The 26,162-nt window shown below is 32.3% G+C and overlaps 1 protein-coding gene across 1 annotated transcript; it reads right to left on the bottom strand.

Annotated features, from left to right (window-relative positions):
* LOC128176018 (apoptosis-resistant E3 ubiquitin protein ligase 1-like) lies at nucleotides 1–26,097 on the bottom strand. Its single transcript, XM_052841988.1, has 19 exons — nucleotides 25,716–26,097; nucleotides 23,374–23,545; nucleotides 20,997–21,199; nucleotides 14,466–14,734; nucleotides 9,372–9,606; nucleotides 8,843–9,006; nucleotides 8,213–8,381; nucleotides 7,141–7,274; nucleotides 6,759–6,836; nucleotides 6,284–6,425; nucleotides 5,822–5,934; nucleotides 5,525–5,600; nucleotides 5,273–5,385; nucleotides 4,670–4,849; nucleotides 4,437–4,562; nucleotides 4,120–4,308; nucleotides 3,514–3,600; nucleotides 3,086–3,261; nucleotides 1–1,400 (listed from the first exon to the last, which is right to left on the bottom strand). The coding sequence occupies exons 1-19, from the start codon at nucleotides 25,927–25,929 to the stop codon at nucleotides 1,298–1,300; spliced, it is 2,943 nt and encodes a 980-aa protein (XP_052697948.1). The 5' UTR covers nucleotides 25,930–26,097; the 3' UTR covers nucleotides 1–1,297.
* Between the last annotated feature and the right edge of the window lie 65 nt (nucleotides 26,098–26,162).

Genomic DNA, 26,162 nt, shown 5'->3' on the forward strand with positions numbered 1-26,162 from the left:
TTATCTTCACATTAATTTTATTATTTATAAAAGTTTCATTATAGATACCACTTATTATAACAAATATTAGGTCATGTAACCTAAAAAAAGAAAAGATAGGATTAAACACATACATACATCTCTTCAAATATGATAGGTTCTGCAAAAATATTGATGGACTTGAAAGAAAAAATCAAAAAAAAATTTATTAACTATACAATTTATAAACCCTGTATTAAAAAAAATTGCATGTTTTTTCTGATGTTTTAGGCAACATCTATATCAAATATGTCCTACTGCTTGTGAATAATGGTGCATAACATATTAGTTAAATTTCTGTCATCAAAATAACTTCCATATGTGTGATGCTTATTGAATACCGGTATACTGACAGTAAAAAGGTCACTTAATTCTCGTAAACAGTCAGGTTACCCTTGGCTTCATTTCCCTTTTTCCAAAATGAGTAAATACATAATTATACATGTACATTACATGTCCTGTATGTTGAACCTCATCATCCATTTCTATGTAAGAAAAAAAAGTCAGAAACCTTACAAATATGTGTACATATAATTGAAAACAACTTTGTAAATAAATATATTTCCTCTGTTAACTTTTACCCAGTATATATACACTGCACCAATTCACTAAAATGTTCATGTCATTGTCTTTGCAGTCAAGTCTTGTTTGTGTAAAATATATAACAGATTAAGTGACACCTATATACATTATTATATTACTATTACATTGCAGTGAAATAATCTACAATTGCACATTTGGAACTCATCTTCCCGATATAAAGTAAAAAAAAAAATTCAAATTCTAACAAAATTTTTCATTGCAATAAAACAAGATCTGGCCCCACCGTCACAAAATTTTTCAAATCACTCAACTCATTTCTCAACTCAATCCTTAAAAGGAAAGTGCATAAATTTGAGGTTAACACTCAGACTTGACACTAAGTATTGACTTGAGGAAAGTTGGTGATGTAGAGGCCAGATCCTTTTTAGAAGTATAAATATATAATTATATATACAAAATGGAAGCTTCACTCAAGCAAAACTGAAAATTGCTTGTGAGGAAAAGTCATAAATATCAAGTGTTGGTAGACAAATACCACAGTACTAATTGAAATTATATTAAACATTAACATAAATTGTGTCAAGAGTAAAAAATGATGAATTGAAAGGATTTTTACAAATTTAAAAAAACAAATACAAAGAGAAAGTGATGAACCACAGAAAGAAAACTGACAGTTGCATTGTAATGGCTGAGAAATGTGTTACAGGGGGGGGAATGGGGCGATACATCAGGTGGGTTACACAAGTCCAAAGCCTTGGAATCCCTCGTTTATAGCTATTAGAATGGATCTGTGTAGGCTCTCCATAGAGTCATAGTCAGGTAAACATAACTGGTTAAAACTGAAAACAGAAAATTGAAGTTATAGTAAACATGTTTTAATTTCCCTTTTAACGCCACTTTTTTGTTAACATGTAAACATCAATTCTTTAAATGTAAATAATTACCACAAATATCATTTTGTAAACTGACTTAGAGGCTAATTTTTATGTATTGTTTTGTTGATGATTTACAAGTGTATGATAGACAATTTTTTAAAATAAATTTAAATCTCATGTTTAAACTGTTTTTATATATTCTCATTAAACTAGGTTTTTGAGTAAAGCTTTAAAATATTAACCAACAGTTCCAAGTTGAAACCAGAAACTTGCTTTTTATCATTAGTATTAATGTAGTTTTAGAAGTTAAGGGTAACTTTTTTTAAAACAAGAGGCCCATGGGCCACATCGCTCACCTGAGGAACAATAGGTATGATAAAATCAGCTTAATGGAGTCACAATACAAACTAACTGGACAATGTACAATAATTCATGTAGATCCTGTATAAATAAAATCCATCCCCCCCCCTGATATTCTTATGTTTATAATCACTTTTCTAACAGGATGATTTTATAGTCATATCACATGTTGAGTATAGCAGTTCTCAAAAAGATCCTTAACAATAGTATATATATGGGATATAAACCTACATCAAACTCTGAACCTTCTTGTGAGGCCAAAGAATTGTCCTTGGGCCAAAGTCTTAACAATTATAAAGAATCATCTGGCTGATTAGTTTCTGAGAAAAAGATTTTTAAAGATTTACTCTATATATATTCCTTTGTTAAACTTTGACCCCCCCCCCCATTGTGGCCCCACCCTACCCCCGGGGGTCATGATTTTCACAACTTTGAATCTACACTACCTGAGGATGCTTCCACACAAGTTTCAGTTTTGCTGGCTAATTAGTTTCTGATAAGAAGATTTTTAAAGATTTACTCTATATATTCATATGTTAAACTTCGACCCCCCATTGTGGCCCCACCCTACCCCTGGGGGTCATGATTTTCACAACTTTGAATCTACACTACCTGAGGATGCTTCCATACAAGTTTCAACTTTCCTGGCTGATTAGTTTCTGAGATTTACTCTATATATTCCTATGTAAAACTTCGACCCCCCCCATTGTGGCCCCACCCTAACCCCGGGGGTCATGATTTTCAATTTGACTTTGAATCTACACTACCTGAGAATGCTTCCATACAAGTTTCAGCTTTGCTGGCTGATTAGTTTCTGAGAAGAAGATTTTTAAAGATTTACTCTATATATTCCTTTGTTATATATTTGTATTGTGGCCCCACCCTACCCCCGAGGGTCATGATTTTCACAACTTTGAATCTACACTACCTGAGGATGCTTTCACACAAGTTTCAGCTTTCCTGGTCTTATGGTTCGTGAGAAGAAGATTTAGTCTAAGGATGCTTTGTGCCAAGTTTGATTAAAATTGGCCCAGTGGTTCTTGAGAAGATGTTGAAAATGTGAAAAGTTTACAGACAGTCAGACAGACAGACAATCAACAGACAAAATGTGATCAGAATAGCTCACTTGAGCTTTCAGCTTAGGTGAGCTAAAAATATGAACCCGTTTTTTATTATTTTCAAGTCAAATGCATGCTAGAAATTCATATCATTAAGAAACACATAAGTTTGGTCTAGTATGCAAAATAATTCCCAAATGTGTGGAGGATCGTTAACAGATAATGACCTACCATGTATGTGCCGTGGGTAAAGTATTATAGGTGGGTGAGAATGAGATCTGGAATTTAGGGTTGAGGTCGGCGAATCCTCCGGCAGGAAGTTGGGAACATCCGGTGGTGAACTGGAGCAGGCGGGCCATCTGTTCCTCCGTGAAACTGTCCACTACCGTCCAAAACCAGTCCAACACCTGTACATACAAAAACAAAGAAACAAAACCAGAGTTAATACTAGGTCATTATCCTAACTGTAAATCTACTGTTTAGGCATTGATAAACATAATTTGAATGTTATCTGTCAAAAGGTATCTTTTCATTAAAGAATAAAAAGAATTTAACAAAATAACAAGCTTCTGTAAGAGACCTTATACCCCAAGCATCACATTTTCAAGATCAATTACTGGTATCAAGCATACTAGTACATGTATACAGAATCATTATACCTTAAAGAATGAGTATGAGGTTCCATCTATCACAGCATGGGCTTTGAAATCAGATACACTATACTTTCCAGTTCCACACATCAAAAGCTATTGAATAGAAAATTTATAAATGTTAACACTTTACCAATTTATAATTGTAAACAATCAACTATCCTTGTTAACAATACTAATTTAAACCATAGCTTTCAACAAGCAACCCATGGAGAAAGTGTTCCTCTGATATACTACATGTGTATGACCTTTGGTGTAAATAATAACACATTTACTTCTATACATATACAGGCACTGTATTGGTTACCATCTTAATGTACATGTACAGCTGTTTCAGAAAAAAATAGGAATGAATTTTTTTCTAATTTTTTTTTAAAGTAAATCTCAGTCTTATATACTTTTAACTCAGGATTACTTCAATTATACATATACAAGTGTTAAATTATATTTCCAATGTCTTAATGTACTATGCCTTTAAATAGTCTCTTAAAAATTGACAAGAGTAATTCAATCAATTTAAAAATAATTAAATCATAAAATTAGCAATGTAACAACTTAATGAAGCTTTTATACAAACAAACCCCCAAAACCATGAATATGTATGCTACATTTTACCTCTAATTCATTTTCATCAAATATACTGAGTAAATTGTCTGGTATCAATAAATTCAGTCCCTTCAGGAAGGCTTCTACTTCCTCTCTACAGGAACTGACCAATCGATACTGAGCTAAGCAATTCAAATAGTGGAGTTTGTTGTCATTGGTAACTGGCATCTTTGATCCATTTGGTACAAGGTCTACCACCTATGAATAAAGATATATAAATTTCTGCCATGAGATCCCACATGTATTTCCTCCTTTTTCTCAAAATGTACATCTCACTTGAAGATGATTTTCAAATAATGGGTCATAAAATTTATTTAAGAATATACCTTTACGAGATGACCTTCAGGTGAGTATTCTTCCTCTGAAAAGGTCAAGTCCATTTCCTCAATGTCATTTTCTATGATGTACTTGACCTTTGTTTTGTACAGTTCGGGATCATCCATTTCAAAATACTATAAGCAAATTAATTATTAAGTCAGTAGCACTAAATTCAAACACAATTCCAGATTTACTTCAAAATCATTGCAATCAACTACATGTATGTGGGATGTATAGGTACCTTATAATTCACTTGTAGTCCAATCAACTGGGCCAGAAACGATCTGGAGAATTTGGCTTTGACTAGCTGTCTATAACCACTTCCTTTGGCAGAGTCAAAAAGGCATTTTCCAACAATTTTTCCTGCAAATTCAAAATACCGCAATTTTGACATGACATCCCTCTTCCCATTTGGATGTACCTGGAAAAGAAAAAACCTTACTTAAAAGACAAGCTAAAGAAATAAAGAAGGCTCAAACCCATATCCACATTATCAATATACATGTATGTATAAAAGACGGTGTTTAATACTATATCTTTGCTACTTAAAGCAAAAACTGCAAAAATCAGTTTATTGTCCTATTGAACTCATTCCTTACAAGTTACTCAGGAATTTGTTGTCCTAAGCATTATTAAAGACAAATAAATCTGTTTGACCGTTAAATTGACCTCAAATTGTTCAAAAATCGAAAGTAATGTCAAGTAGAATGATAATTTTATGACATTAGTCTTATTGAGATGTAGACAACATTCTTTATATGATACAAACTTATTTTTTCAGCAAATCAAATCGGCGTGATACAACTAGAATTCGATCATACTGCTATAAAGAAAAAGCACTTACAAGTCCTTGAGTATCACTGGTAAACCGGTGGAAAAAATCTGAGTTGGCAGGATCAAATAACTCTGTACAAAGCAGTTCAAACCACTCTCTTCTAAGTCCACCCCAGTCAAGCCCTAGAATTCATATTGAAGTTTTTTTATACACATTATTTTACATATAAAAAACTTTTAAAGATTAGTGAGTCTGCCAACGCCCTATTATAAGCTTTAGCTAAACAAACAATGAATGAAATTTTCTCCTTAGAAATATTACCTTGTTCCCCTGTGAAGCAGATTTGGAAAGACTTGAACCAGTCGCTGGAATCAAAGCTTTTTGTGGCTCTATATGACTACAATACAAATGAAACCATTTCTTTTCTAACTCTGAGGCAACTGTGGGTAATATAAAGCTTTTAAATACACAACGTAGGTTCAAATTTATGTGCATGTAATGCTTTCATGTATCATCTTGCATCCTGATAACTAAATCTTTAATTGTTCAATATAAGATAAAGTCATATTTGTAGTTAATGAAATATGATTGATGAATTGAATTAACGAAGCCACTTACACTGTATAAGAGTTGAGATCTGTCAATTTTTAAGATAGTGGTGGAACTCTTTTGGAATTTTCTAACTTCCTGACAGAAGTATGTTTGCTTGTCTTGGAATGTCTCAGATCCACCTTTTCGAATCACAAATCAAACAATGTTTTCCTATTCATCCATCAAATAATACAGTAAAACGTTACAAGTAAACATTAGCTATATACACTGTACATTGTAAATCTTTTCTGTACTGTAGATTTCTTATTTCATGCATGTAATCAATTCCCTGATCCTGCCATTTTTGTATTCAATGGTGAGACCATAAAAATTGTGAATACCTGGTATGGACTTTTTATTGTAATTTCTAATGGTTCTCAACTTTCGAAAGATAATAGCGAGATTATTAAATCTGCTAGGAATGCTTCTCGTGATTTTACAATAATTACAGGCGTTTAATAAGGAATCTACAGGATTCACATTAAGTACCTATATTTCTTTGCATAAATGAGGTGAAGGTAGCTGCAATGATATTTCGGTCTTTGGCTGCGAGTGTTACATGAGGTTGCGAACAGTCGTATATCGTCATGACTGGAGCGTCGTAGCGAGAGTTGTAGCCATTGAAGTAAAACTGAAAATCAACAACACATTCAGGTATAAGAAAGCACACAATTCAATAAAAATCAAACTAACTACACTGATCTTGGTAGCATCTTGGAAACTCAGAAAGGAACTTAATTAACTTGATGATCAGTGTATCTGAACTTTGCCAGTCAAGATTTTTTGAAGCTTTACAAGTCAAGTTGGTTTCCTTATATATAACCCCCCCCTCCCACCCCAAAATAAAATAACTCTATTGTCTTAGGGTAGGATAGAGAGGTATCTAGTTTGATATCTATAAAAAACAAATTAATTGTCAATGAAATAATAACCGCTGGTCCACAGTCTGAGGACAGAAATTTACCTTTGTTCCCGGACAAACTCTCCAGGTAAACAACTTCTTTCCAATGACTTTTAGATAATATTCTTTTAATGTTAATTGCTGGAATAAAGAAAAAATTGTCTTAAACAACAATTAGAGATAGCAAATACCTGATAGATTAGGGTACTGTTAACCCATGTTTATACATGAACATGTATTAGTATAATTGATTAAGCAAATTACTTATGTTAAAGTGCCTAAATATGATAAATTTTTGTTACTGGTTCATTGACTAGTTTTATTAAAATATGCGGTGCCAATTAAAAAAGACTGAGAGGTAATTGAAAGCATTGTAGATATTTCTTTCAAGCATATTAGATTTGGTTAACTTTATAGTACATTCAAAGTCACTTTCTGGCCATACCTTTGGTGATATGTAGACATACACCTTCTTGGCCTTTTCACCACTATCCCCATTCCCGGACAATAGGCGAGCCTCGTACCAAATGTTTCGCTGCTTTTTGGACAAGTTTTTGTTAACATGGGTCATGTCATCATCTAATTTTAAAAAAATCATATTTCAGTACCGCGGTAATTAAAATTGCCACTGCATTATCACATGCTTTTTCAGCCACACCTTATAGTACATTGCATTTATTGATGTTAAACAGATCAAAACAAATGTTAATCATGGTTAAAATGGAAACAAAAGATGTTGGTTGAATAGAGAGCTATTGATAAGCAAAAAAAAAATTTTTACAGCTAGTATTTGAATGGTTTGAAATTGCATAGTCATAATCAAACTATCCTCTCTTCAGTTAACCTATATACATGTACAACTACCAAATTGGAGTTGTATCATTTTAAATGGGTTCAGGGGGCAATGACTACACTCTTTCATATTGTCTTTACCCCTCACCAAAGAATTAAGTTGCCATGAATATTGCTGTTTGAAAATCAATAAATTTGAGATGTCAAATGAATGATTATATATAGTTATGTGCATGTATATTGAATGTTGTCTGCAAAATATATTTAATGATGTAAAAGGATATTGTGATAATTTGAGGCTTAAAACCTAAGTTCAACAATCCTTCTGAACCCCAGATCCTTGCAAAACCATTTATGTAATCTCAAGGTCTTGATACAGTTAAAATGCATGGCCTACTCAAAAGACATTTAGGTTAATTTGATTTGACATAAATTTTAGGAAGTACCAGCTAGTGTATGGAGATAAAATACATGCCTCATACTGCCAAATGCATACATGTGGCGGTAAAAATAACATTGTATAATAATTAATGTTGGGAAGATCACTTATAACATGACATGACTCTAAAGTTCCAGGAAGCATAAGTTCTTGTAATGGAAATAAAGTTTAAAAAATATTCCAAGAATATTTTTTTCTAAGGTGAAACCATAAAATACTTCAAGAATCATAGGGAGTTTCAGAATGAATACCAATCCCTTTTATGTAAATTGGTACAGATAATCACCATTTATAACCAAGATGCTGAACTCCCCGTTCTTGAGTTTGGCGTCACCGTAGCTAACGGTGGCTTGGTAATGGCCCTCCTGCTCCATTTTAATGTGCATTGTGAGATGCTTCTTGTCAGGGTTATAAATCATCTGCGTAGCAGGAAAATATCTCGTACTGTTTTCTGTCTATGAAAGGCAAGAAAAAAATCCTTATTGCACTTGAGTGCTTAGCTAGTCAAAGAACTTGATTTCATGCCAAATGTTTTATTTCCAAACAGGGATACATATTAAATGCATATCAAGGATTTAAAACCCCTCATATTTAAAAAATCTTAGCCATCAAATATATTAAATGACAATTCAAAGACTAATAGTTCTTAATAGAGTCACTGTAAAAGTCAAAAGCTGCAAGCACAGCAGAATATAAATGTACACATATCTTTGACCTCATAATCAAGTTATGCCAAATCTGTACTCCTTTTCTAACTATTTCAGATCACAAATCAACAAAATTTTATTCCCTTCAAAGTTTCTGCTTTCTTTTGGTATGTGCATTCAGAAGTCCAGTGCAAAGGAATGAGAAAGCAATCTCTTTTTTAAATAAATAAAAACCCTATTTTACAGCAATATTGATACTGATTTCTTACCTCTATGACTTTGATTTTAAAGTAGCTGTTCTGGTCCGCTTTGTACACAGCTGGGTTCCCAAAGGAGTCCTGGGTTTCTATAGTGAGTGGGTAAGGGGTCCCAGCACTACACACAATGGTGGAGCAGTAATTGGTGAACCCCGACTTCCCAGCATCTATTGGACCTATCATAATGTGCAAAGGAGGATTTTACATGTATTCTTGGCTGTTAAGACTATTTAACTGCTTGTTCAAAGAAATCAATCCTTATTCAATACCTAAAGAAATTTAGACTTGCTTGAGTGCCAGGTACAATGTTTGTTTTTATTATATAAGAATACTGCAGAATCATTTAAATTCGTAGGGGCCATTTTTTGTGGATTGTGGGTTCATTGCTTATTTAGGGATGTAATTTCCTGAATGCCCGGGTTTTAAGTTTCGGTAAGAAAACTAACTCTTTCAAAATTTATTTTTGTAGAGGATGTGTATTTGAGGAATATGGTTATCTGCAAAAACCAGGAAAATTGACAAGTCCTTGAACATTTCTCACCAGGTTCAAATGTCTTGGTGAAGGGACTGCCTTTGACATGCCTCCCTGACACCATGATGGAGATTTTGTATGACCCAGATTTGTGGACTGTGAAGGAAGTCTTTATTGCGTTTTGGTCTGCATCTTCAGCATCAATCTGCTTTGTACAAGCCACCTGTTCATTCTTTAATTGTATGACAACGTTCACTGAGTTTGTAGATGTTGTTACATAAGGCTTCCCATTTTTTCTGTACAGCTGAAAGAAAATTTTCAGACTTAAGATTTCTCCATTTAATAGGAATTAACAAATATCAAAATAAAATTTCAAGCATAAAAATATAATTACAAAAAATCTATGGGATAGAGAAAATCAAAATTTTTGATTAATAATGGATGATTATGTCCGCGTGCATTGTATGACAATAATCAGTGTATGAAATAAATGTAAAACACAGATTACAAAGCTCACCGAGACGAGACATCACCCTTCTGAGACTTCACCTTTATGAAACCACCTTTATCATATTCAATGAAAATCATACTTTATGATCTTGGATATTCATGGATTCTGTTTTGACACAATATCGTATATCATCTGTTAAAAAATTGTATGATAATCATATGTTCATATGTTAATCAATACAATAATATAAAATAAAATATTGCATCCTATCATATTTATAACAATTATCATATAATACAATAAAATACCATAATAAACAATGATGAGATATGATATTGTAACGTATGATATGACATTGTGTTGTGTTATACATTATTGTATTTGATCACATAATACAATATCATAATATATAAAACAATATACTATTAAAGTACAATATCATATTACATAATACATCATAACATTGAAACATATGATATTATATTGTATAAAATAGTATGATATTGTATGATACTGTATCGTTTTTTATACATAATATGATATTGTATCAAATGATACAATATAATTTGATATGTACAACATTGTATCATATCAAATGATACAATATTAAGTGATATAGTAAAATATTATATAATACATTATCATATTATACATATTGTATCATATGATACAATAATATATTTTACAATATCATACAAAACAATTTCATGTGATGTGATATTATATCATATTATAAACCAATATCATATTATACAATATTGTATGATACAATATTATATAATATTACAGTATCTTATTTTACAATTTCATGTGATATAATTCTATATTACAGAAACTTATATCATATTATACAATATCGTATGATACAATATTATAGAATATACAATATTGTGTCATAGGATACAATATTATATTTTGCAATATCTTATGTAATAGTATCATGTGATAAAATAATAAATTAATAATACAATATAATATTATACAATATTATATCATAATATACAATACTATACATAACGATATCATGATACAATATCATAATATAAAATATCAAAAAAATTGATACAATATCATATCATATCATATAACTTTTTATAATATTACATATGATATTATATTGTATCATATTAAACAATATTGTTTCATACCATACAATTCTATATCATAGGAATCATGTTATATCATTTATCAACAAACACATCTATCTATCGAGCAGGTTTGAGTGAGGTAGGAGATTTCTTGAGCATCCTTGATATAAATGGAGATCAGGCTCTGCATCTGAAGCAACCTCTGCATTTCATTTATAATATAGTTAAATCAACTACACAAGCTATCATCTATAAAACATGTGACCTGTTCCAAAAAAACTAAACCTCATCCAGCATCCGAAACCTATGGCTAAGATTCAGCATTCAAACCTGTCGGGTGCATCAGTATACATAAGACGCATCTCCATGCAAGTTTGGTGAAGTTCAGACCAGTAATAACTAAGATTTCATCATCAGAGGGCACTAGCAATTAAAACCTTAACCTGCTCCAGCATCCGCAACTTATGGCTCAGATTCAACATCCATGCCTGTCAGGTGCATCTGTATCATAAGACACACCATCCATTCAAGTTTAGTGAAGTTAGGACCTGTAATAACTAAGATATATTTTTTAGCATCCATCATAATGGAGATCAAGCTCTGCATCTGAAGCTTCCTCTGTGATTCATTCATATTACAGTTTAATCAACTATGCAAGTTTGAAATAGTACTATTATCTATTAAACATGTGACCTGTTCAAAAAAACTTAACCATATCCAGCATCTGAAACCTATGGCTCAGACTCAGCATTCAAGCCTGCCAGGTGCATCAGTATCATAAGACGCACCATCCATGGAAGTCTGGTGAAGTTAGGACAAGTAATAACTAAGATATAATCATCAGAGGGCACCTGTTTTAAAAACTTTAACCAGCTCTAAAAACCTTAACCTCCTTCAGCATCTGTAACCTATAGCTCAGATTCAGCATTCAAGCCTGCCTGGTGCATCAGTATCATAAGACACACCATCAATGCAAGTTTGGTGAAGTACGGACCAGCAGTAACTTAGATATTGCTATCAAAGGGCACCTGCAACAAAAACTTTAACCTGGTCCAAAAACCTTAACCTCCTCCAGCATCCGAAACCTATAGCTCAGATTCAGCACTCAAGCCTGTCTGGTGCATCAGTATCATAAGACACACCATCCATGCAAGTTTGGTGAGGTATGGACCAGCAGTAACTTAGATATTGCTGTCAAAGGGCACCTGCAACAAAAACTTTAACCTGGTCCAACAACCTTAACCTCCTCCAGCATCTGAAATTTAGGACTCAGATTCAGCATCCAAGACTTTCAAGTCCATAAGTAGGTCCATATGCATCATCCATGCAAGTTTGGTGAAGAAAGGACAAGTAATAGCTTAGATACAGGACCTGCAACAAAAACTTTAACCAGGTCCGGACGCCGACGCCGACGCCGAGGGTATAGCATAAGCTCCCCCTGATTTCGTCTCGGTGAGCTAAAAACCTGGATAATCTATTTTAGATGACAAATCTTATGCATGCAAGTCAACAGCTAGACTCTTTGTCCATTAAATGCTTGCCATTATGAGAAAAAGACTTTAATAGGACACTCTAAAAATCAACTCCTCAAATCTGTTACTTTTAAAAAGTTAACATGTAGGACAGTAAAGTTTTAAGTGATTAATATATGCCATGCATAGTGCAAATCAATGGTGTCTATATCACTACCATTACTATTACTGGTCAAATCTCAATATGAACAAAATCAACGATCAGTCAATCAATTATAGTCAGTCAGTTAACTACTGTAAATTCCTCATTAGACGTGAGGAATTAATATACCGTACATGTAAAATCGAGAGAAGCAGTCCTCATAGATTTTAAAATCTCTCTTCAATTTTTCAGACAATTGTGAGTTTTATGTATATAAAATCATATAATAAAAAAAATTGTGTTCGCAATTTTATATTTTCGCCTTTTGATGCAAAATAGCAGAATCAAGGAATCAAGTACTTGCGTAAAATAAAGAATTTTCAAAAATTAATTAATCAATGCCATATAGTGTACATTTTGTCTGTACAAAGACCCATTTGTATGCATGATGTTCGCATCAAAACAATCACAACAAGAAAATCAAAATCCCTTAAGGCCTGCACTTCTATGAGATTCCCTTATTTGTAGAATGCTGGTATATCATTTATATTGATCAAAAAAAAGGAAAAGCTACTTTTCCACACGATAATCAAATCTGCTCCTGCAGGGTTTTTTTTCCTCCAGCCTAGCATTCAAAGAGTCTTGGTTTGGAGGAAAAAAACCCTCAAAATATCTAGAAGTAATTAAATTGTCAATGATTTTCAGCTTCACACTCAAATGACATAATAAGACTTGGGCAGAAAAAAAATCAATGCAACATTAAAACCTGCCGTAATAACCATTACATTAACTAAAGCTAAGATTTCACTGTTACCGAAAAAGATTCTCCAAACTAATAATGCAGGAAAAATAGCAATTATAACGAGCCAGATAACAAATCAATACTAAGTCTGATATCTTGTACACCTTCATAGCTTCCTTTTCTCAATAATTTTGTTAAAAGGATTTTCTCTCACAGTCTAGCTAGTATAACTGATATTAAAAACATATTGGTAAACATCCTTAATGCAAATGCCAACACTACTGAACTTTGTTCTGCATATAATAATCATGACTTTTTACTGGTACTCGTAATGTTATTAACGATGATAATAAATGGCATTCATATAAACTCATCATTTACTTACAAATGTCAAGAAAACGTACTTAGTCCACCAAATGTATGATATATAGATCTTAACATCAATAACTGGCCAAAGCAAGACATCTTCCAAGAAAAGTTTTCATAAGCAAATGTGCAACTTCCATGGACCACTAGCATTTATAGCCTCCAAGATAAACACTTAAGTTAGAACAATATATATACATCCCAGACGATAGGTGCAGTCATTCATAAAACCATCTTAATGATGCAATATTAATGGCAGAACTTATCTGTATGCAGTCCTTAGGAGACCATAATCTACAGAACTGCAGCAGCAGAAGCACACTTAGAGAAGCCATTATATATACACAACCATTTATTCCTTGAATGCAAGAAGTTCTATCTCAGTAACATTAACAGCTATATATACATAAAAAACACCATATTATTGGCAAAGATTGGAGCCAAGAATGGAATCAAATTATAATCAGTACCAAAATGCACAATCACATATCTTTGGACTAGGCCTAACATTGTTTTACAGCCTCCACTTGATAACATATGACGTAAGAATAATGTTGCATGTAAAAGCACATTATATAATACATATACAGGCAACCAAAAGGAACACATAAACTCAAGATTTTTTTTAATAAAGAATGATAAATGGTTATAAAATGCATGTCTTCGAACATAGGAAGTTAGCTCTTTTGGAAAATAATGAGGTGGGGGGGGGGGGGGGGGGGGAGTTGGTGTCAGATATTTTCAAATCATTACAAGATCAACCAAATCAGGAAATCGAAATAGAAGGTTTCTATGATCATAATGCAGTATATCAAAAATTTCCTCAGGAGTATTGTCAAAACAAATGCATCCACAAGTGCATGTACCCTAACCACAGCAGGGCTGACTTTATACCCACATACCTTCACAGTGAACGACATGGTATTTCCCACGACCTGGGGTTCCTCCCAGTGCCACTTGACCACACAGAACTGTGAAGCGAGGGACAAGGCCGAGTTGTTGAAGAGCAGCTTCCAGAGCCAGTTCTTCCCATCTCCAGAGGCCGGAACAGAGGTGACTGTGCCAGACGCACCTGGAATGCGGATGTGCCTCAAATCCAGGGCAATGTTCCGGATACAATCCATGACTATCACCACACACAGAACGGCGATTCCTAACCCAAGTGTCAGCACTAAAAAGAGAGAACAATTCATTAAGGTCAAGCAAAAAATCACAAAATGTCGAGGTGGAATGCTCCATTATAATTATATAATATAAAACATATACTTATTTATATAGCATAAGCGTACAGTGATGAAATGTACAAAACTTGTTTTTCTGAAAAAAATTGTTAGCCCTTACATTAAATAACAAACGCATCAGCAGCAGCTGCAATCAAGTAATAAACTTTAATAAATAAAGTTTTTTCACACAAAAGGCAAAAAACAAGTATAAAAAATATATAATTCCAATTAGTAATACACTAAATAAATTAATTAATCAATGAATTAATTATTCAATAAAGTTTAAGTTCATTTCTATTCACTAAACACTATTTAAACGTATATGGAATATGTATTTATGTACATGAGAACAATATCATGCAACGTTACAAGGGTCAGAGGTACAATATAATATGTAGTACGTAATACTAATCAAAGAATTAATATGAAAAGGAAATTTGGAATGACCACTCATAGGGGACAGACTAGTTCATATATCTTTTAGAAATAAACAAACTAACATAAGTTTTTTAGTGATTTAAATAAATATATATATATTTTTTCATCAAATGCAAAAATTATAGCACATATGGTATCACAGATTTTTTTTTTATCATAAAATTTATTCCGTTTCAGTGATATTCTGCATTCTAAAATATAATGAAATCTGTCAGCTACATCAAATAACATGTGAGCTAGTACCATATTAGTACAGAGTATTATTTAAATGCTATTTAACACTTTAAATTTTTTTTTTAAAATCTAGTTTTAAAAAAAAAATTCTTCCATCAGATTTGATGGCTTGTTGCAACAAAATATATTAATTTTATTTCTAATTGTAACATGTATTATCAATACAATGCATTATCATAAATATATAATACATGTTCAAAACATACATTAGTTTTTGTCAGGTGAGATTTGCAACATATGAACTTATGATTTATTGTGTCAGACCCATATTAATGATTTGCTAGTCACTTGTAGTCTGCTGTATATTTATGTATATACCTGGTAGGTATTACCAACCCTTGGAGACCATGGAGATTGACTGTTAATACACAAATTTTGCTTGCAGGATAATCTTTACATATATTAAAATCAAGTACTTCAATGCTTTATATCTCCTATGGGAGGAAATAAAGATACAGAATGAATGAAAAGGGAAACAATAATTTTCTTCAATCTACAATTTGTGGCAAAACGAAGTGTTATCCATTATTATGAGATTCTGGCCACCAAGAAAACCTTGTTAATATCATTCTCATTAATTTACATTTCTCACTAATTCATCACTGATGTGAGATTTCATGTAAGATTAAAACTTTAAAGTACATAATAATGCCTATGGATATTCCAATATGTCGACTCCTTCTATTTCCTCTAGCGTATCTTATTTTGGGAAGAGAATTGCTTGCAATACAATTTGGTTAATTGAACGAACATTGGGCAATGCAATTAGGTAGAGCTGTCTTGTTTGTTGAGAGCGACCCTCTCGAGATTTCTCAACAACAAGGTCGCATCCCCAACCATGGCTTTCCTGAATAAATATTGTAATGCTTTGTAATGTCAAACCATGTAATAGATGCAATAAAGGATGAAATGTCCAATTTGTCATCCCTCTACTGGGTATACATTGCAATTACATGTATTGTTAAAAACCAAGGGGTCAACTAAATGGCCCCTCATTCTCTACACTCTTACAACATGTTATAACCTTATACTACATGTATATGATAAATATGATTTAAAAAGAGAGTTACTTATATCAACAAGTGTAGCAAATTTCCCATTATTTAGATTAATACAAACATGTACCGTACATCTAAAGAAAATTTGCATACTCCATAAATTGGATTCATTTTACATGAAAGGACGGAAGGGTTCCAGGCTTTCTAAATTTACCCATTTTTTATTTATTTATTTATTTTTTGGGAGGAAGGGGGGCGGGGGAACAACATATGAGGAGAGTGAAAAATAGTAGAGAATAAAAGTACTTATAATTTCTAATATATGTAAAAGAAAGACATCACTATACCGGTAATTCATCTAAAACTATGGAAAAGATTGAGATTCTAAGAAACCACTTCATCATATCCGATGAGAGCAATACTCTATAAGGATTACAAAATTGATTTTTTGGTGCAGCTTTGAGTGCTGAAGTACAAATTAGCAGTCAATCAGTAACGTAACATTATCTAATTATTACAAGATCAAGATATTTACAAAAGTGATGAAATGGAGAAAAAAGTCAAAATAATATACCAACACTTAAAAACGAAGTACAAGTATTCCTAACCCTCCCTTTCTTCAACCTGCTCCCTCAAAAAAGAAGAAATTACTGGTACAAACCAGGTTTAAATTACCTTTCCAAAAGAATGTCCTAATTTTTCATTGTAAACCATTACGAAGAGAAAACACAATACTGACTGCTTGCTTGCAGCCAAATGTAACTCAGCCATCAAACTGTGTCTTCAAAACTGTCCATATGTCCACATATATATACGCATTAACAAGCCGGCCTTTTATGGCACTAAGATTATGATATATCACAGTTACAATTCCAATAAATGGGGCACATTTTCAACAGTTCAGGAGTATTCTGACCACAACAATGGGGTAAATGGACTCTCAGGTCCGTCGATTCAGTCTCTATGTGTGTATTGATTACCAGTTTCTGGTAGGAAAGTGATCTGGAGGAAAGAGCTGGCTAGGTGCCGTACATGTGATCATACCGAGATTTCCATCCTCAGCAGCTAGTCGTTGACGTATGATCCATTAGATAGTGTCAGGGCTAGACCCAATACGAAATTAGCAGATTAAACAATACTTCACTGCTGCAGATGTTGCTAGCGGCAGCTGCTTATTAGCACCTTTAGAAAGTGTGTATTTACTTCTGCATAAATATTTCAAAATCAATTTTGCTGAAATAATTCATAACTTATCTCCTTTTCATTGCCCCCTAAAAAAATTGAAAGAAAAAACTAGACTTATTAATATTAAGGGGACTTTAAATAAAATCTGCACTTACTTTTCTGAATTAAATATGCTTTAATTCAGTGATGTATCAAATAATGTTTTTGTTTTCCAAAATTTTAATACCAGAGGAAAAACTCAAAAATGAGTCTTTATGTGCTTTTCTTTATTATTTCATCACTGTTAATACTATGTATTATAATAGCAAATTTGATTAAAATTACAGATGTTAATATTTCTGAAATGACCTTGAGTCATGTAGTAATTGATGCCATCAAACATTATAATATGTACCAAGTTAGTCCCAGTACATATATATACAAAAAGTTAACATGGCCGGGTTCATATACTATTTATTGCCTTTCAGCAAAGACATAATAATTCAGTACCAGTAAATGTGAATGGTTTCTTTTTTATGTATAAACTAGTAACCAATATACAGTTTTCCATGAACCAAAAATGAAATGTTTATAAGTAAACTAATTTAACTGGTATCAAACCATCAATATCAGTTAATCTAAGATATGTGACAGACATCCTCCTATAGCAAAAGGATAACCAGATATTGCTAAGATTAGGTGACCATCTTAAAGAGTTCTGCTTTTGGCAAAGGTAAACTTAAGAGTTAAATTAGCTCGACTGATCGAGCCAATAGGATAAAAAAAGGATTTAACATTAAGAGGTTATTTGGATATCGATCTTCACAAAAGTCTGAAAAAATTCTGTGAACAGATCAGTTTTGTTTAAACTAACATAGAATACTTTCAATGTTACAGGAAGGTCGGATCACAAAATAATAACATAGACGAATTACCCTCAAAACAAAAACAAAATATTCATTTGATAAACAAAGATGTGTAGTGTGTGTGTGTGTGTTCTGCAATAAAGCAAGAAGCTAAAAGAAATGACTTGAAAGCTGATCAGCATATGTATGTCTAAATTTGGATTCAGGTGTACTGGCATGCATATACCCATATCTGATGGTATTATAAATGAATATGAGTGGTAATGACACATTGGAAAATTTACCCCAACAAATGTTCAATGTAGGAATTCAAATAAAATGCAATATTTTTGCTCTCTGGAAATAACTGGGGTTTTTTTCTCTCCACTATTTATCTTTAACCAATAGCAGTAGAAAGAATGCTGTTTTTTTATGCAGTAATTATCAACATTTTCCTTTTTCTGTCCTGGGGGACAGGACGTGGGATTGGTGTTTGTACAGTCGGTGGGTCTCCTTGTGGGTGGCGAATCTATTCCTTACCAAAAAATTGACTTTGATGAATTACTGCAATTTGTGATCCCAGTTACCGCTGGGTGTTAATCAATTATTGATAAAAGATGTACATAGAGACTTCCGGCCTAGAGCTAGTAAACACAAATCAACCTCGAATGGAAATGAAGAATGATATAGTACTACACACAAATGTAATATAAGAAGTTTGTGGTGTATTTATTGGTACACAATGATGTACGATAAACAAAATTTTTTTCACAAAATAAATTCTACAGTAAGATCTACAGTACCGTATTTATATAGCTTGAATAAATCAATGATCAAACTGAAAATGAAATGCTAATTTTTTTTTCAGACAATTTTGCTCTAGTGTTTAGTAACAAGAGGCCAATTGGCCTTAACATCACCTGAGTAGCATATAACCCATACACAAACTTGTCGAGGAGTCACATATATATGCATTTAATTAGGTTTCGACATTCTGGAGAAGAAAAATTATAAATTTGTAATGACGACCATCTCCCTGCCTGAAATCTTTCAAAAGGAACTACGAAACCTATAATTTTGGTGAAAAACTTAAAGATCTGGTCTACAAAATATTGAATTCAGTTTTCCTTTCAGGTGTGTGGGAGTAAAGAAGATAATTTTTAAACATTATATGCATTAACACCTATACATCCATTTTGGCCCAGCCCTAGAGTGAAAACCCATACTCCAGGGGACATGAAATTTAAAATTTTAGTAGAGGACTTCCTGGTAAATATAATTATGAAGTCATTTTTTCATACAGATGTGTGAGAATAGAGAAGAAGACTTCTAAACATTATATGCATTAACACTATATTGCCCCCCCTCCCCCATGTCCTGAACCCCCATTTTTTTCATTTTTAACTTTTAGAGTTTTTAATGGCACTTATATGCTAGCTGACTTGAGATTTAGAATATTTGGAAAAACCTTTCAAAAAGGCAGAATTTAAAGGTCTACAAACAACATGCAATCATGCAAGTGAGATGTCAATTCTTTCCACACGCGGGGGTGTTAAGGAAGCATATGGAATCTGAGTTACATGTAGTTCCATGAAATCACAAATCTTAGTTATTACCGGTATGTACATATTCAAATATATAAGCAACGAAACGTAGACAAAAACAAATAAAAAATACTCAAAGACAATTTTTGCCAGAAATTAGTTTGTATTACGTAGATTTACACATTGATGATGTCATGACTAAAAGTTGAATGTCGTGTGAATTTGATCGGAAAGCATTGTAAACATATTCAAAATATAACTAATTTAAGAACTCTAATAAAGTATTATAGTGTGATTTATTGAGAATTGAACATAAGGATACTTGGGGACATGTTAGTTTTATCAATCATTCGCTAAAAGGTATGTAAATTTGCTTTTATTTCTCGGCCAGGCTTTCCTCTGTCGTTGTTTACGATATAAAAATCCAACTAGAACAACACTACCCCGTGTATGTTGAACTTGAAATTTTATACGTATCGTTAGTTTGATCAATGCTTAAATTGAAAAGTGCTGCTAGAATCCCATGTTGTGTGTTGTTTAAATGCAATTGGCCGTTTTCCGTGCAAACTTTATAAAAGTTAGGAAGGTTTTACGAGAACTGGATGAATAACTTTTTAATAAGGAAAACCATAGGATTCTAGCAGCGGTTTTGATTAAATTGAGATGTTTTGCCTTCACTTGGTTTGTTTATTTTATTTTGGAAACCGCGGGGTAGTGTTGTTCTATCTCATTTTATGTTAAGGAATATACATAAGCTATTTATAGTTGTCACGTGATAATGCACCAATGTTGCAGTGATGCACTACCCGATTTTATTGCACTGACATCTATTTTAAAGGATAGTACTAAGTTTTTGATCTTATTCAAAATAATTATTTAATTTCACGATTCTGAATACAACAGTCAAAATAAGACAGCAAATTGCCCATATATGCTTCCTTAACACCCCCGCGCAGTGTTCCATATAGACATGTATTAAAAGTTTACCTAATTTAATAATAAAGAGAAACCAGGACCATCCAGACCAACCACTGGTATCCAAGCTGTCAGCTGTCAAACTCTGGGCAGACTTCACCAAATGTTTCAGTTGCTGGAAATCTTCTATGCTGCATGATGTACACAGCTCAGCAATCTCTGCATTACGCAACTGCGACAGCTTACTGAAATCATTTATCCCTTCTTGAGTTAACCTGCAGTCAAAAAATGAAAAAAAATTTCAATACATAAATGCATTATTATTAAACAAATTAATCAACAAATAATTTGTAACTCTATTACCAGATATTATTACAATATTATCATAATGGTAAATTAACCAATAACCACAATAGATTGCATTATTTTCATGATTGTGCACTTCAATTTCTATTCTACTCTAGACTACTTGTCTACTTCAAATGGAAGTATAAACTTAATGCATTAAGTTTATCATACAATTATAATCATGCATGTACTGCAAATTAATTTCTAAATAAATGCAAGGAATTAATTTATATCCGCATAAAATTGCAAGAAACTCAATCCTCTCAGAGATTCTAAAATCTTGCTTCAAATTTTTTTATATTCTATATGTGAAATCAATGCAAAAGTTCAGTGCTCATGATTTTATACATAGTGTGCTATTTCTTAGAAAACAACTGAATCGTTGTGTAAAATTAGGAATGTACAGCAACATACGAATGACATGCATAATATATGTAGGTTTTACCCTTTACATTAAAAGTTTAAAAATGTTTATTTTGTTACGTATTAAAAGATTAATTTAATTTGTTTACAGTTAAACTCTTATTTTTAATCAAGTCAAAACTGTTATCTTATTATGTATATTGCATTAAATTAGCTATAATCATGAATGAAAGAATAAAGAGGGTGACTTAAGTCCCAAACTTTTTTATAGTACTAATATGAGCCCTGTGTTGTTTCATCTTTATTTTCATGCAATTATAACTGGTTTAAATTCAATTCCAGTAGCCATTTATTCAAATCTAAATTAAATGGCAAAAAAGATCAAAACTAATTTAATACTGGTAAGTATTTTAAGTCTTAATCACATGTTGATTTATCGTAAAATAAATTTTCCACAATACATAACTTTTTTTTGTATAGGCATGAATTTCTATATACCCCTATCATAAACTACATATAACCTGCAATTCATTTTCTAGCTATATCTATAGTCATGATAGATAACTCTTGGTTCAATTAAAATGTGCATGCTTTTAATACCGAAGTTTTCTTAATGCAAAGCCCTCAGGCTTGTTTTACAAAAGATACAATTTCCTTCATGTCCTTGTCTAGATTTTTAGTGGATTTCAGTATTTTTGATCATTTTGATCTTTTGGTATCTCCATAATCTCTACTGAATTATATATCAGGTGTGGTGGAAGAGTATTTTGTTGTATAAATTTTTACGATTTGCTCTGTTAAAGGGACATGGTCACGATTTTGGTCAAATTCTATTTTCCTGTTTTTATTATTTACAATGCTTTAGGAATGCATTTCCAATGACCAAATGAAATTGGAGAACCAGTAGTGAAGTTATAAGCAAGATACAGGACTCACAATTCTTTATCATGTAAACAAGGCTCGTGCCCTGTTATTGTTTACATTAGTTCAATATACCGGTAAAAGTTTTTTTCCAAGCTGATTTTTCCATCATATTATTCATTTTAAGCATAAACAAACAGATCTTAACGTTTACCACATTCATTTCGGTCTAAAACTGGAGTTTTCACTTCAACGTTCAAAATGTAAACTAATGCTTTGTTTACATAGCAGAGAATTGTAAGCTCTGTAACACATTTATAACTCAACGAATAACACTTAAACTTTGGTTGCCTATTAAAAATGCCTTACTGAAGCATTGTAAACATTAAAAATCGGGAAAATAATTTTTGACCAAAATCATGACCATTCCCTTTTAACTGTTACCTACATTTGTAGCTCTCACAGTAGTTGTAATTTGAAATTTAACATTCAAGGAGAATTTCTCAAATAAATTTCTCATAGGTAAAAAATTTTTTTTTAATGTTTTCTTTACTGTGTTTTAATTTTTAACAGGTGAAAATAGTAGAATTATTTCTTATTCAGGAAAAAAAAACCAAAAATTTAGTAAACTTGCATATCTTTAATCCTTGATCAAATGCTATATGGAACACACCATCAATGTTTCATCATTTATAAAATCTACAAAATCGAGTACTGAATGATCGATCGACACAATATGAACAGTAGATTAATTCTGGCCACATATATACATATCCTTGAAACTGTGATTGATGCTAAATCTTCAAAAATTTAAGCCCTCTAGAAGTTAGAATAAAACCACAGCATTCCAGCAGAGCAAGCATACTGGTACTCGTACCTTTGAATGAGATTGAGAGGCAGCCTCTGAGCAGTCAACCATATCACAAACCGCTCAGTGTCTTTGGCATCTGTAATGGAAGCTTTTAGATCCTGTTTAACAATGTCTGGCACTTCTTTGATGGTTTCTATGTCCTTAATACTCAGTGAAATTAACTCTTTTTCCAAAATACCTGCAACATAACGCAAAAATAGCTTAATACAAGTTCATATTACGTTCTTTCCAGTAATTCACTTTCTAAACATACAAAATCATGATTGTATCTTATATTAAGTTCATACAATATGCTGAAACATTCTACTTTCCCCATTTTTCTGTGTGTTCACGGTGCACTCACTGTGCGTCACTTGCGTTCACTGCTCCTCTCCGTTTGCACTCATCATCCACATAGTGCTCACCATGCGTTTTAATCAGAATTTTATTCGTAGAATTTTAAGTACACATTCTTTAGCAAGTCAGGCTCACCATGCGTTTTAATCATTTTAATCAGAATTTTATTCATATAATTTAAAGTACACATTCTTTAGCAAGTCAGTAAAAACAACAACAAATTCTTTGGGGTTTTGTTTTTGGGTCTTTTATGACTTCAACAATACCATTATATATGTAAAATTGGGTTGTTTTTTTTTCTTACAATGTAAGTTAACAGTGGATGAATAAGTGTTGTACTTCTTGATTAATGCAAATTTATTATCAAATCTATTCCTTCTTTTATCTTTTCCATGATTTTCCATGACTTTTCTCATAGTGCCCAGTTGCTGAAGCAGGAAATGAACAAATTGTAACAGTAACTTATAATTCATATAAAATGCTCATCCCAATTACTATTCATATATACACTGTAAATGTACAGGAGGTCAGTCAGTACTGTGTAACAGTTTATGAGTAATTTTAAAAGAAATATTACAACAAGGATAATCTTAATTTAAGGCTGATAACAATGCATTCATCCAGTTTAATTATTATTTTTTCCTGATTACCGACAAAATACAATGTAAGAATATCTCCCAAAGCACTCCAAATAAATCATTCATCTTACGTTCACTAAGCTTACACATATTGTTCACCGTTCACTTGGGGCTCGTGTTTGTGCTTCGTTTGCGCTTTGCATTCGCTCATCGTTCATAAGCGCTCACCAAATTCTGTTCAGCTTGCACTTATCGTTTGCTCAACATCCGCTAGGATGTTAGCAAGGCTAAATGGTAAATGTGCGTGTATATTTTAGAATGTCAGTAAAAACTGAGAGCTGAAGCAGGGGTACTAAGCCTAAATAATTTTCTCCATCCCTGGGCTTCACTATATGCATATTGCTCGATAAAGTTAACTCGAAAGTTAACTCGATCATTAAAAAACTGGCACTTGTCAATGTTTATCACCCCCAAATTTGATGAAAAAAACTTTCCAAGTTTTCAATCGAAAGCAATTTAAATGAAAATAATCGACTATGCAAACTTGTTAAGTTTTAACAGTGCTTTAATCAAGAAATGCCACCAGTTTCATGTATATCCAGAGACATATACAACAGAGATTGGCAACTCCGCCATTAGCGTGTTTTGTTGTTGAAAAATGGTACGGGACCAACCTTACTTTGAGAACTACATTTTAGTGAACTGAGATAATGATCTTAAACCATGGCCAAAAGTATATTCTTTAAATGAAAAGTGTACATAGGTTTTGGACATTTTTGAAACAAAAATTAAAAAACAAGATTAATATATAGAAAAAATATTGGACAGCTATAAAACATTGGGGAAATCTCGGACGACGGGTAGCCAACTGCCTCCTTAAACTGCTCTTTTAATATTGTTTATATGACATAAACTCATGAAAATATACTGTTTTGAATGTTTTGGCAATAGGTTTTAGCTGTTTATATTTTGACCTAATTGTTTATTAGAAAGATACACTGATTTTAACTGGGAACACGGTATATCTTATCAAATTATTCAATGGAAAATAAAATCATTAACATCAAGAAACCATTCTATTAGATACTGATTGAAGTAGCAAACATTTAAGTTCATAAACATGTGAAATGATAATCACTGAAAGAATCTAAGAAATAAAATAAAATAACAAAATTTCTCTGAAATCATGCTCCTTCCTTTCGCTATTTCCAATGAAAAAAAACCTTTTTTAAATATAAAACATGATGTCACAATGTTGACATGGCGGCCCACAACTTTAATTTAATTTTGGCTTATGATTTGATTAGGCGGATCCTACTGTGCGTGTTTCAAATGATTGTTTTTTCTCCTTTACAAAAACCAATGTGTAAAAACGATAAAAATTTGTGTCAGCCAAATTGTCACACCATTTACATATTACATATGGATGTATACCTGCTTTAGCAAAGGTATCCTTAAGTTTACGTTGATTTTGCTGCTGAAGCCATCGTTCTACTGTAAGTGGTGTATCCTTCGTGGTTTTAACATCTACTGGAATTTCTGTGGAATGATCTCGTCCAAAAATAAATGTTGCAAAAAATATGAGAAGGCATACTGTTAAAATCCTTAGATATGCTGCGGTATATTTGTGTCGTTCTGTAGTTGCCATATTTTGGTAAAGTTTTTACATCAATAACGCTTCCTTATTGTGATTTCACCTGTTTTGGACGCATGCCATTTTCATTGGTGAATGTAATTTATCTAGACAGGTCATCTTATCTATACAAATCATTACATAAACCAATATCGTTCAAATGATAACATCTTCATCATCTTAAATTTGTTTTTATGTCATATCCATCTAAAAATTTCCTAGCCATAATGTTTTGTTCGTTACTAAAA

Source organism: Crassostrea angulata, chromosome 3 (assembly GCF_025612915.1).
Source record: "Crassostrea angulata isolate pt1a10 chromosome 3, ASM2561291v2, whole genome shotgun sequence".
Taxonomy (NCBI): Eukaryota; Metazoa; Mollusca; class Bivalvia; order Ostreida; family Ostreidae; genus Magallana; species Magallana angulata.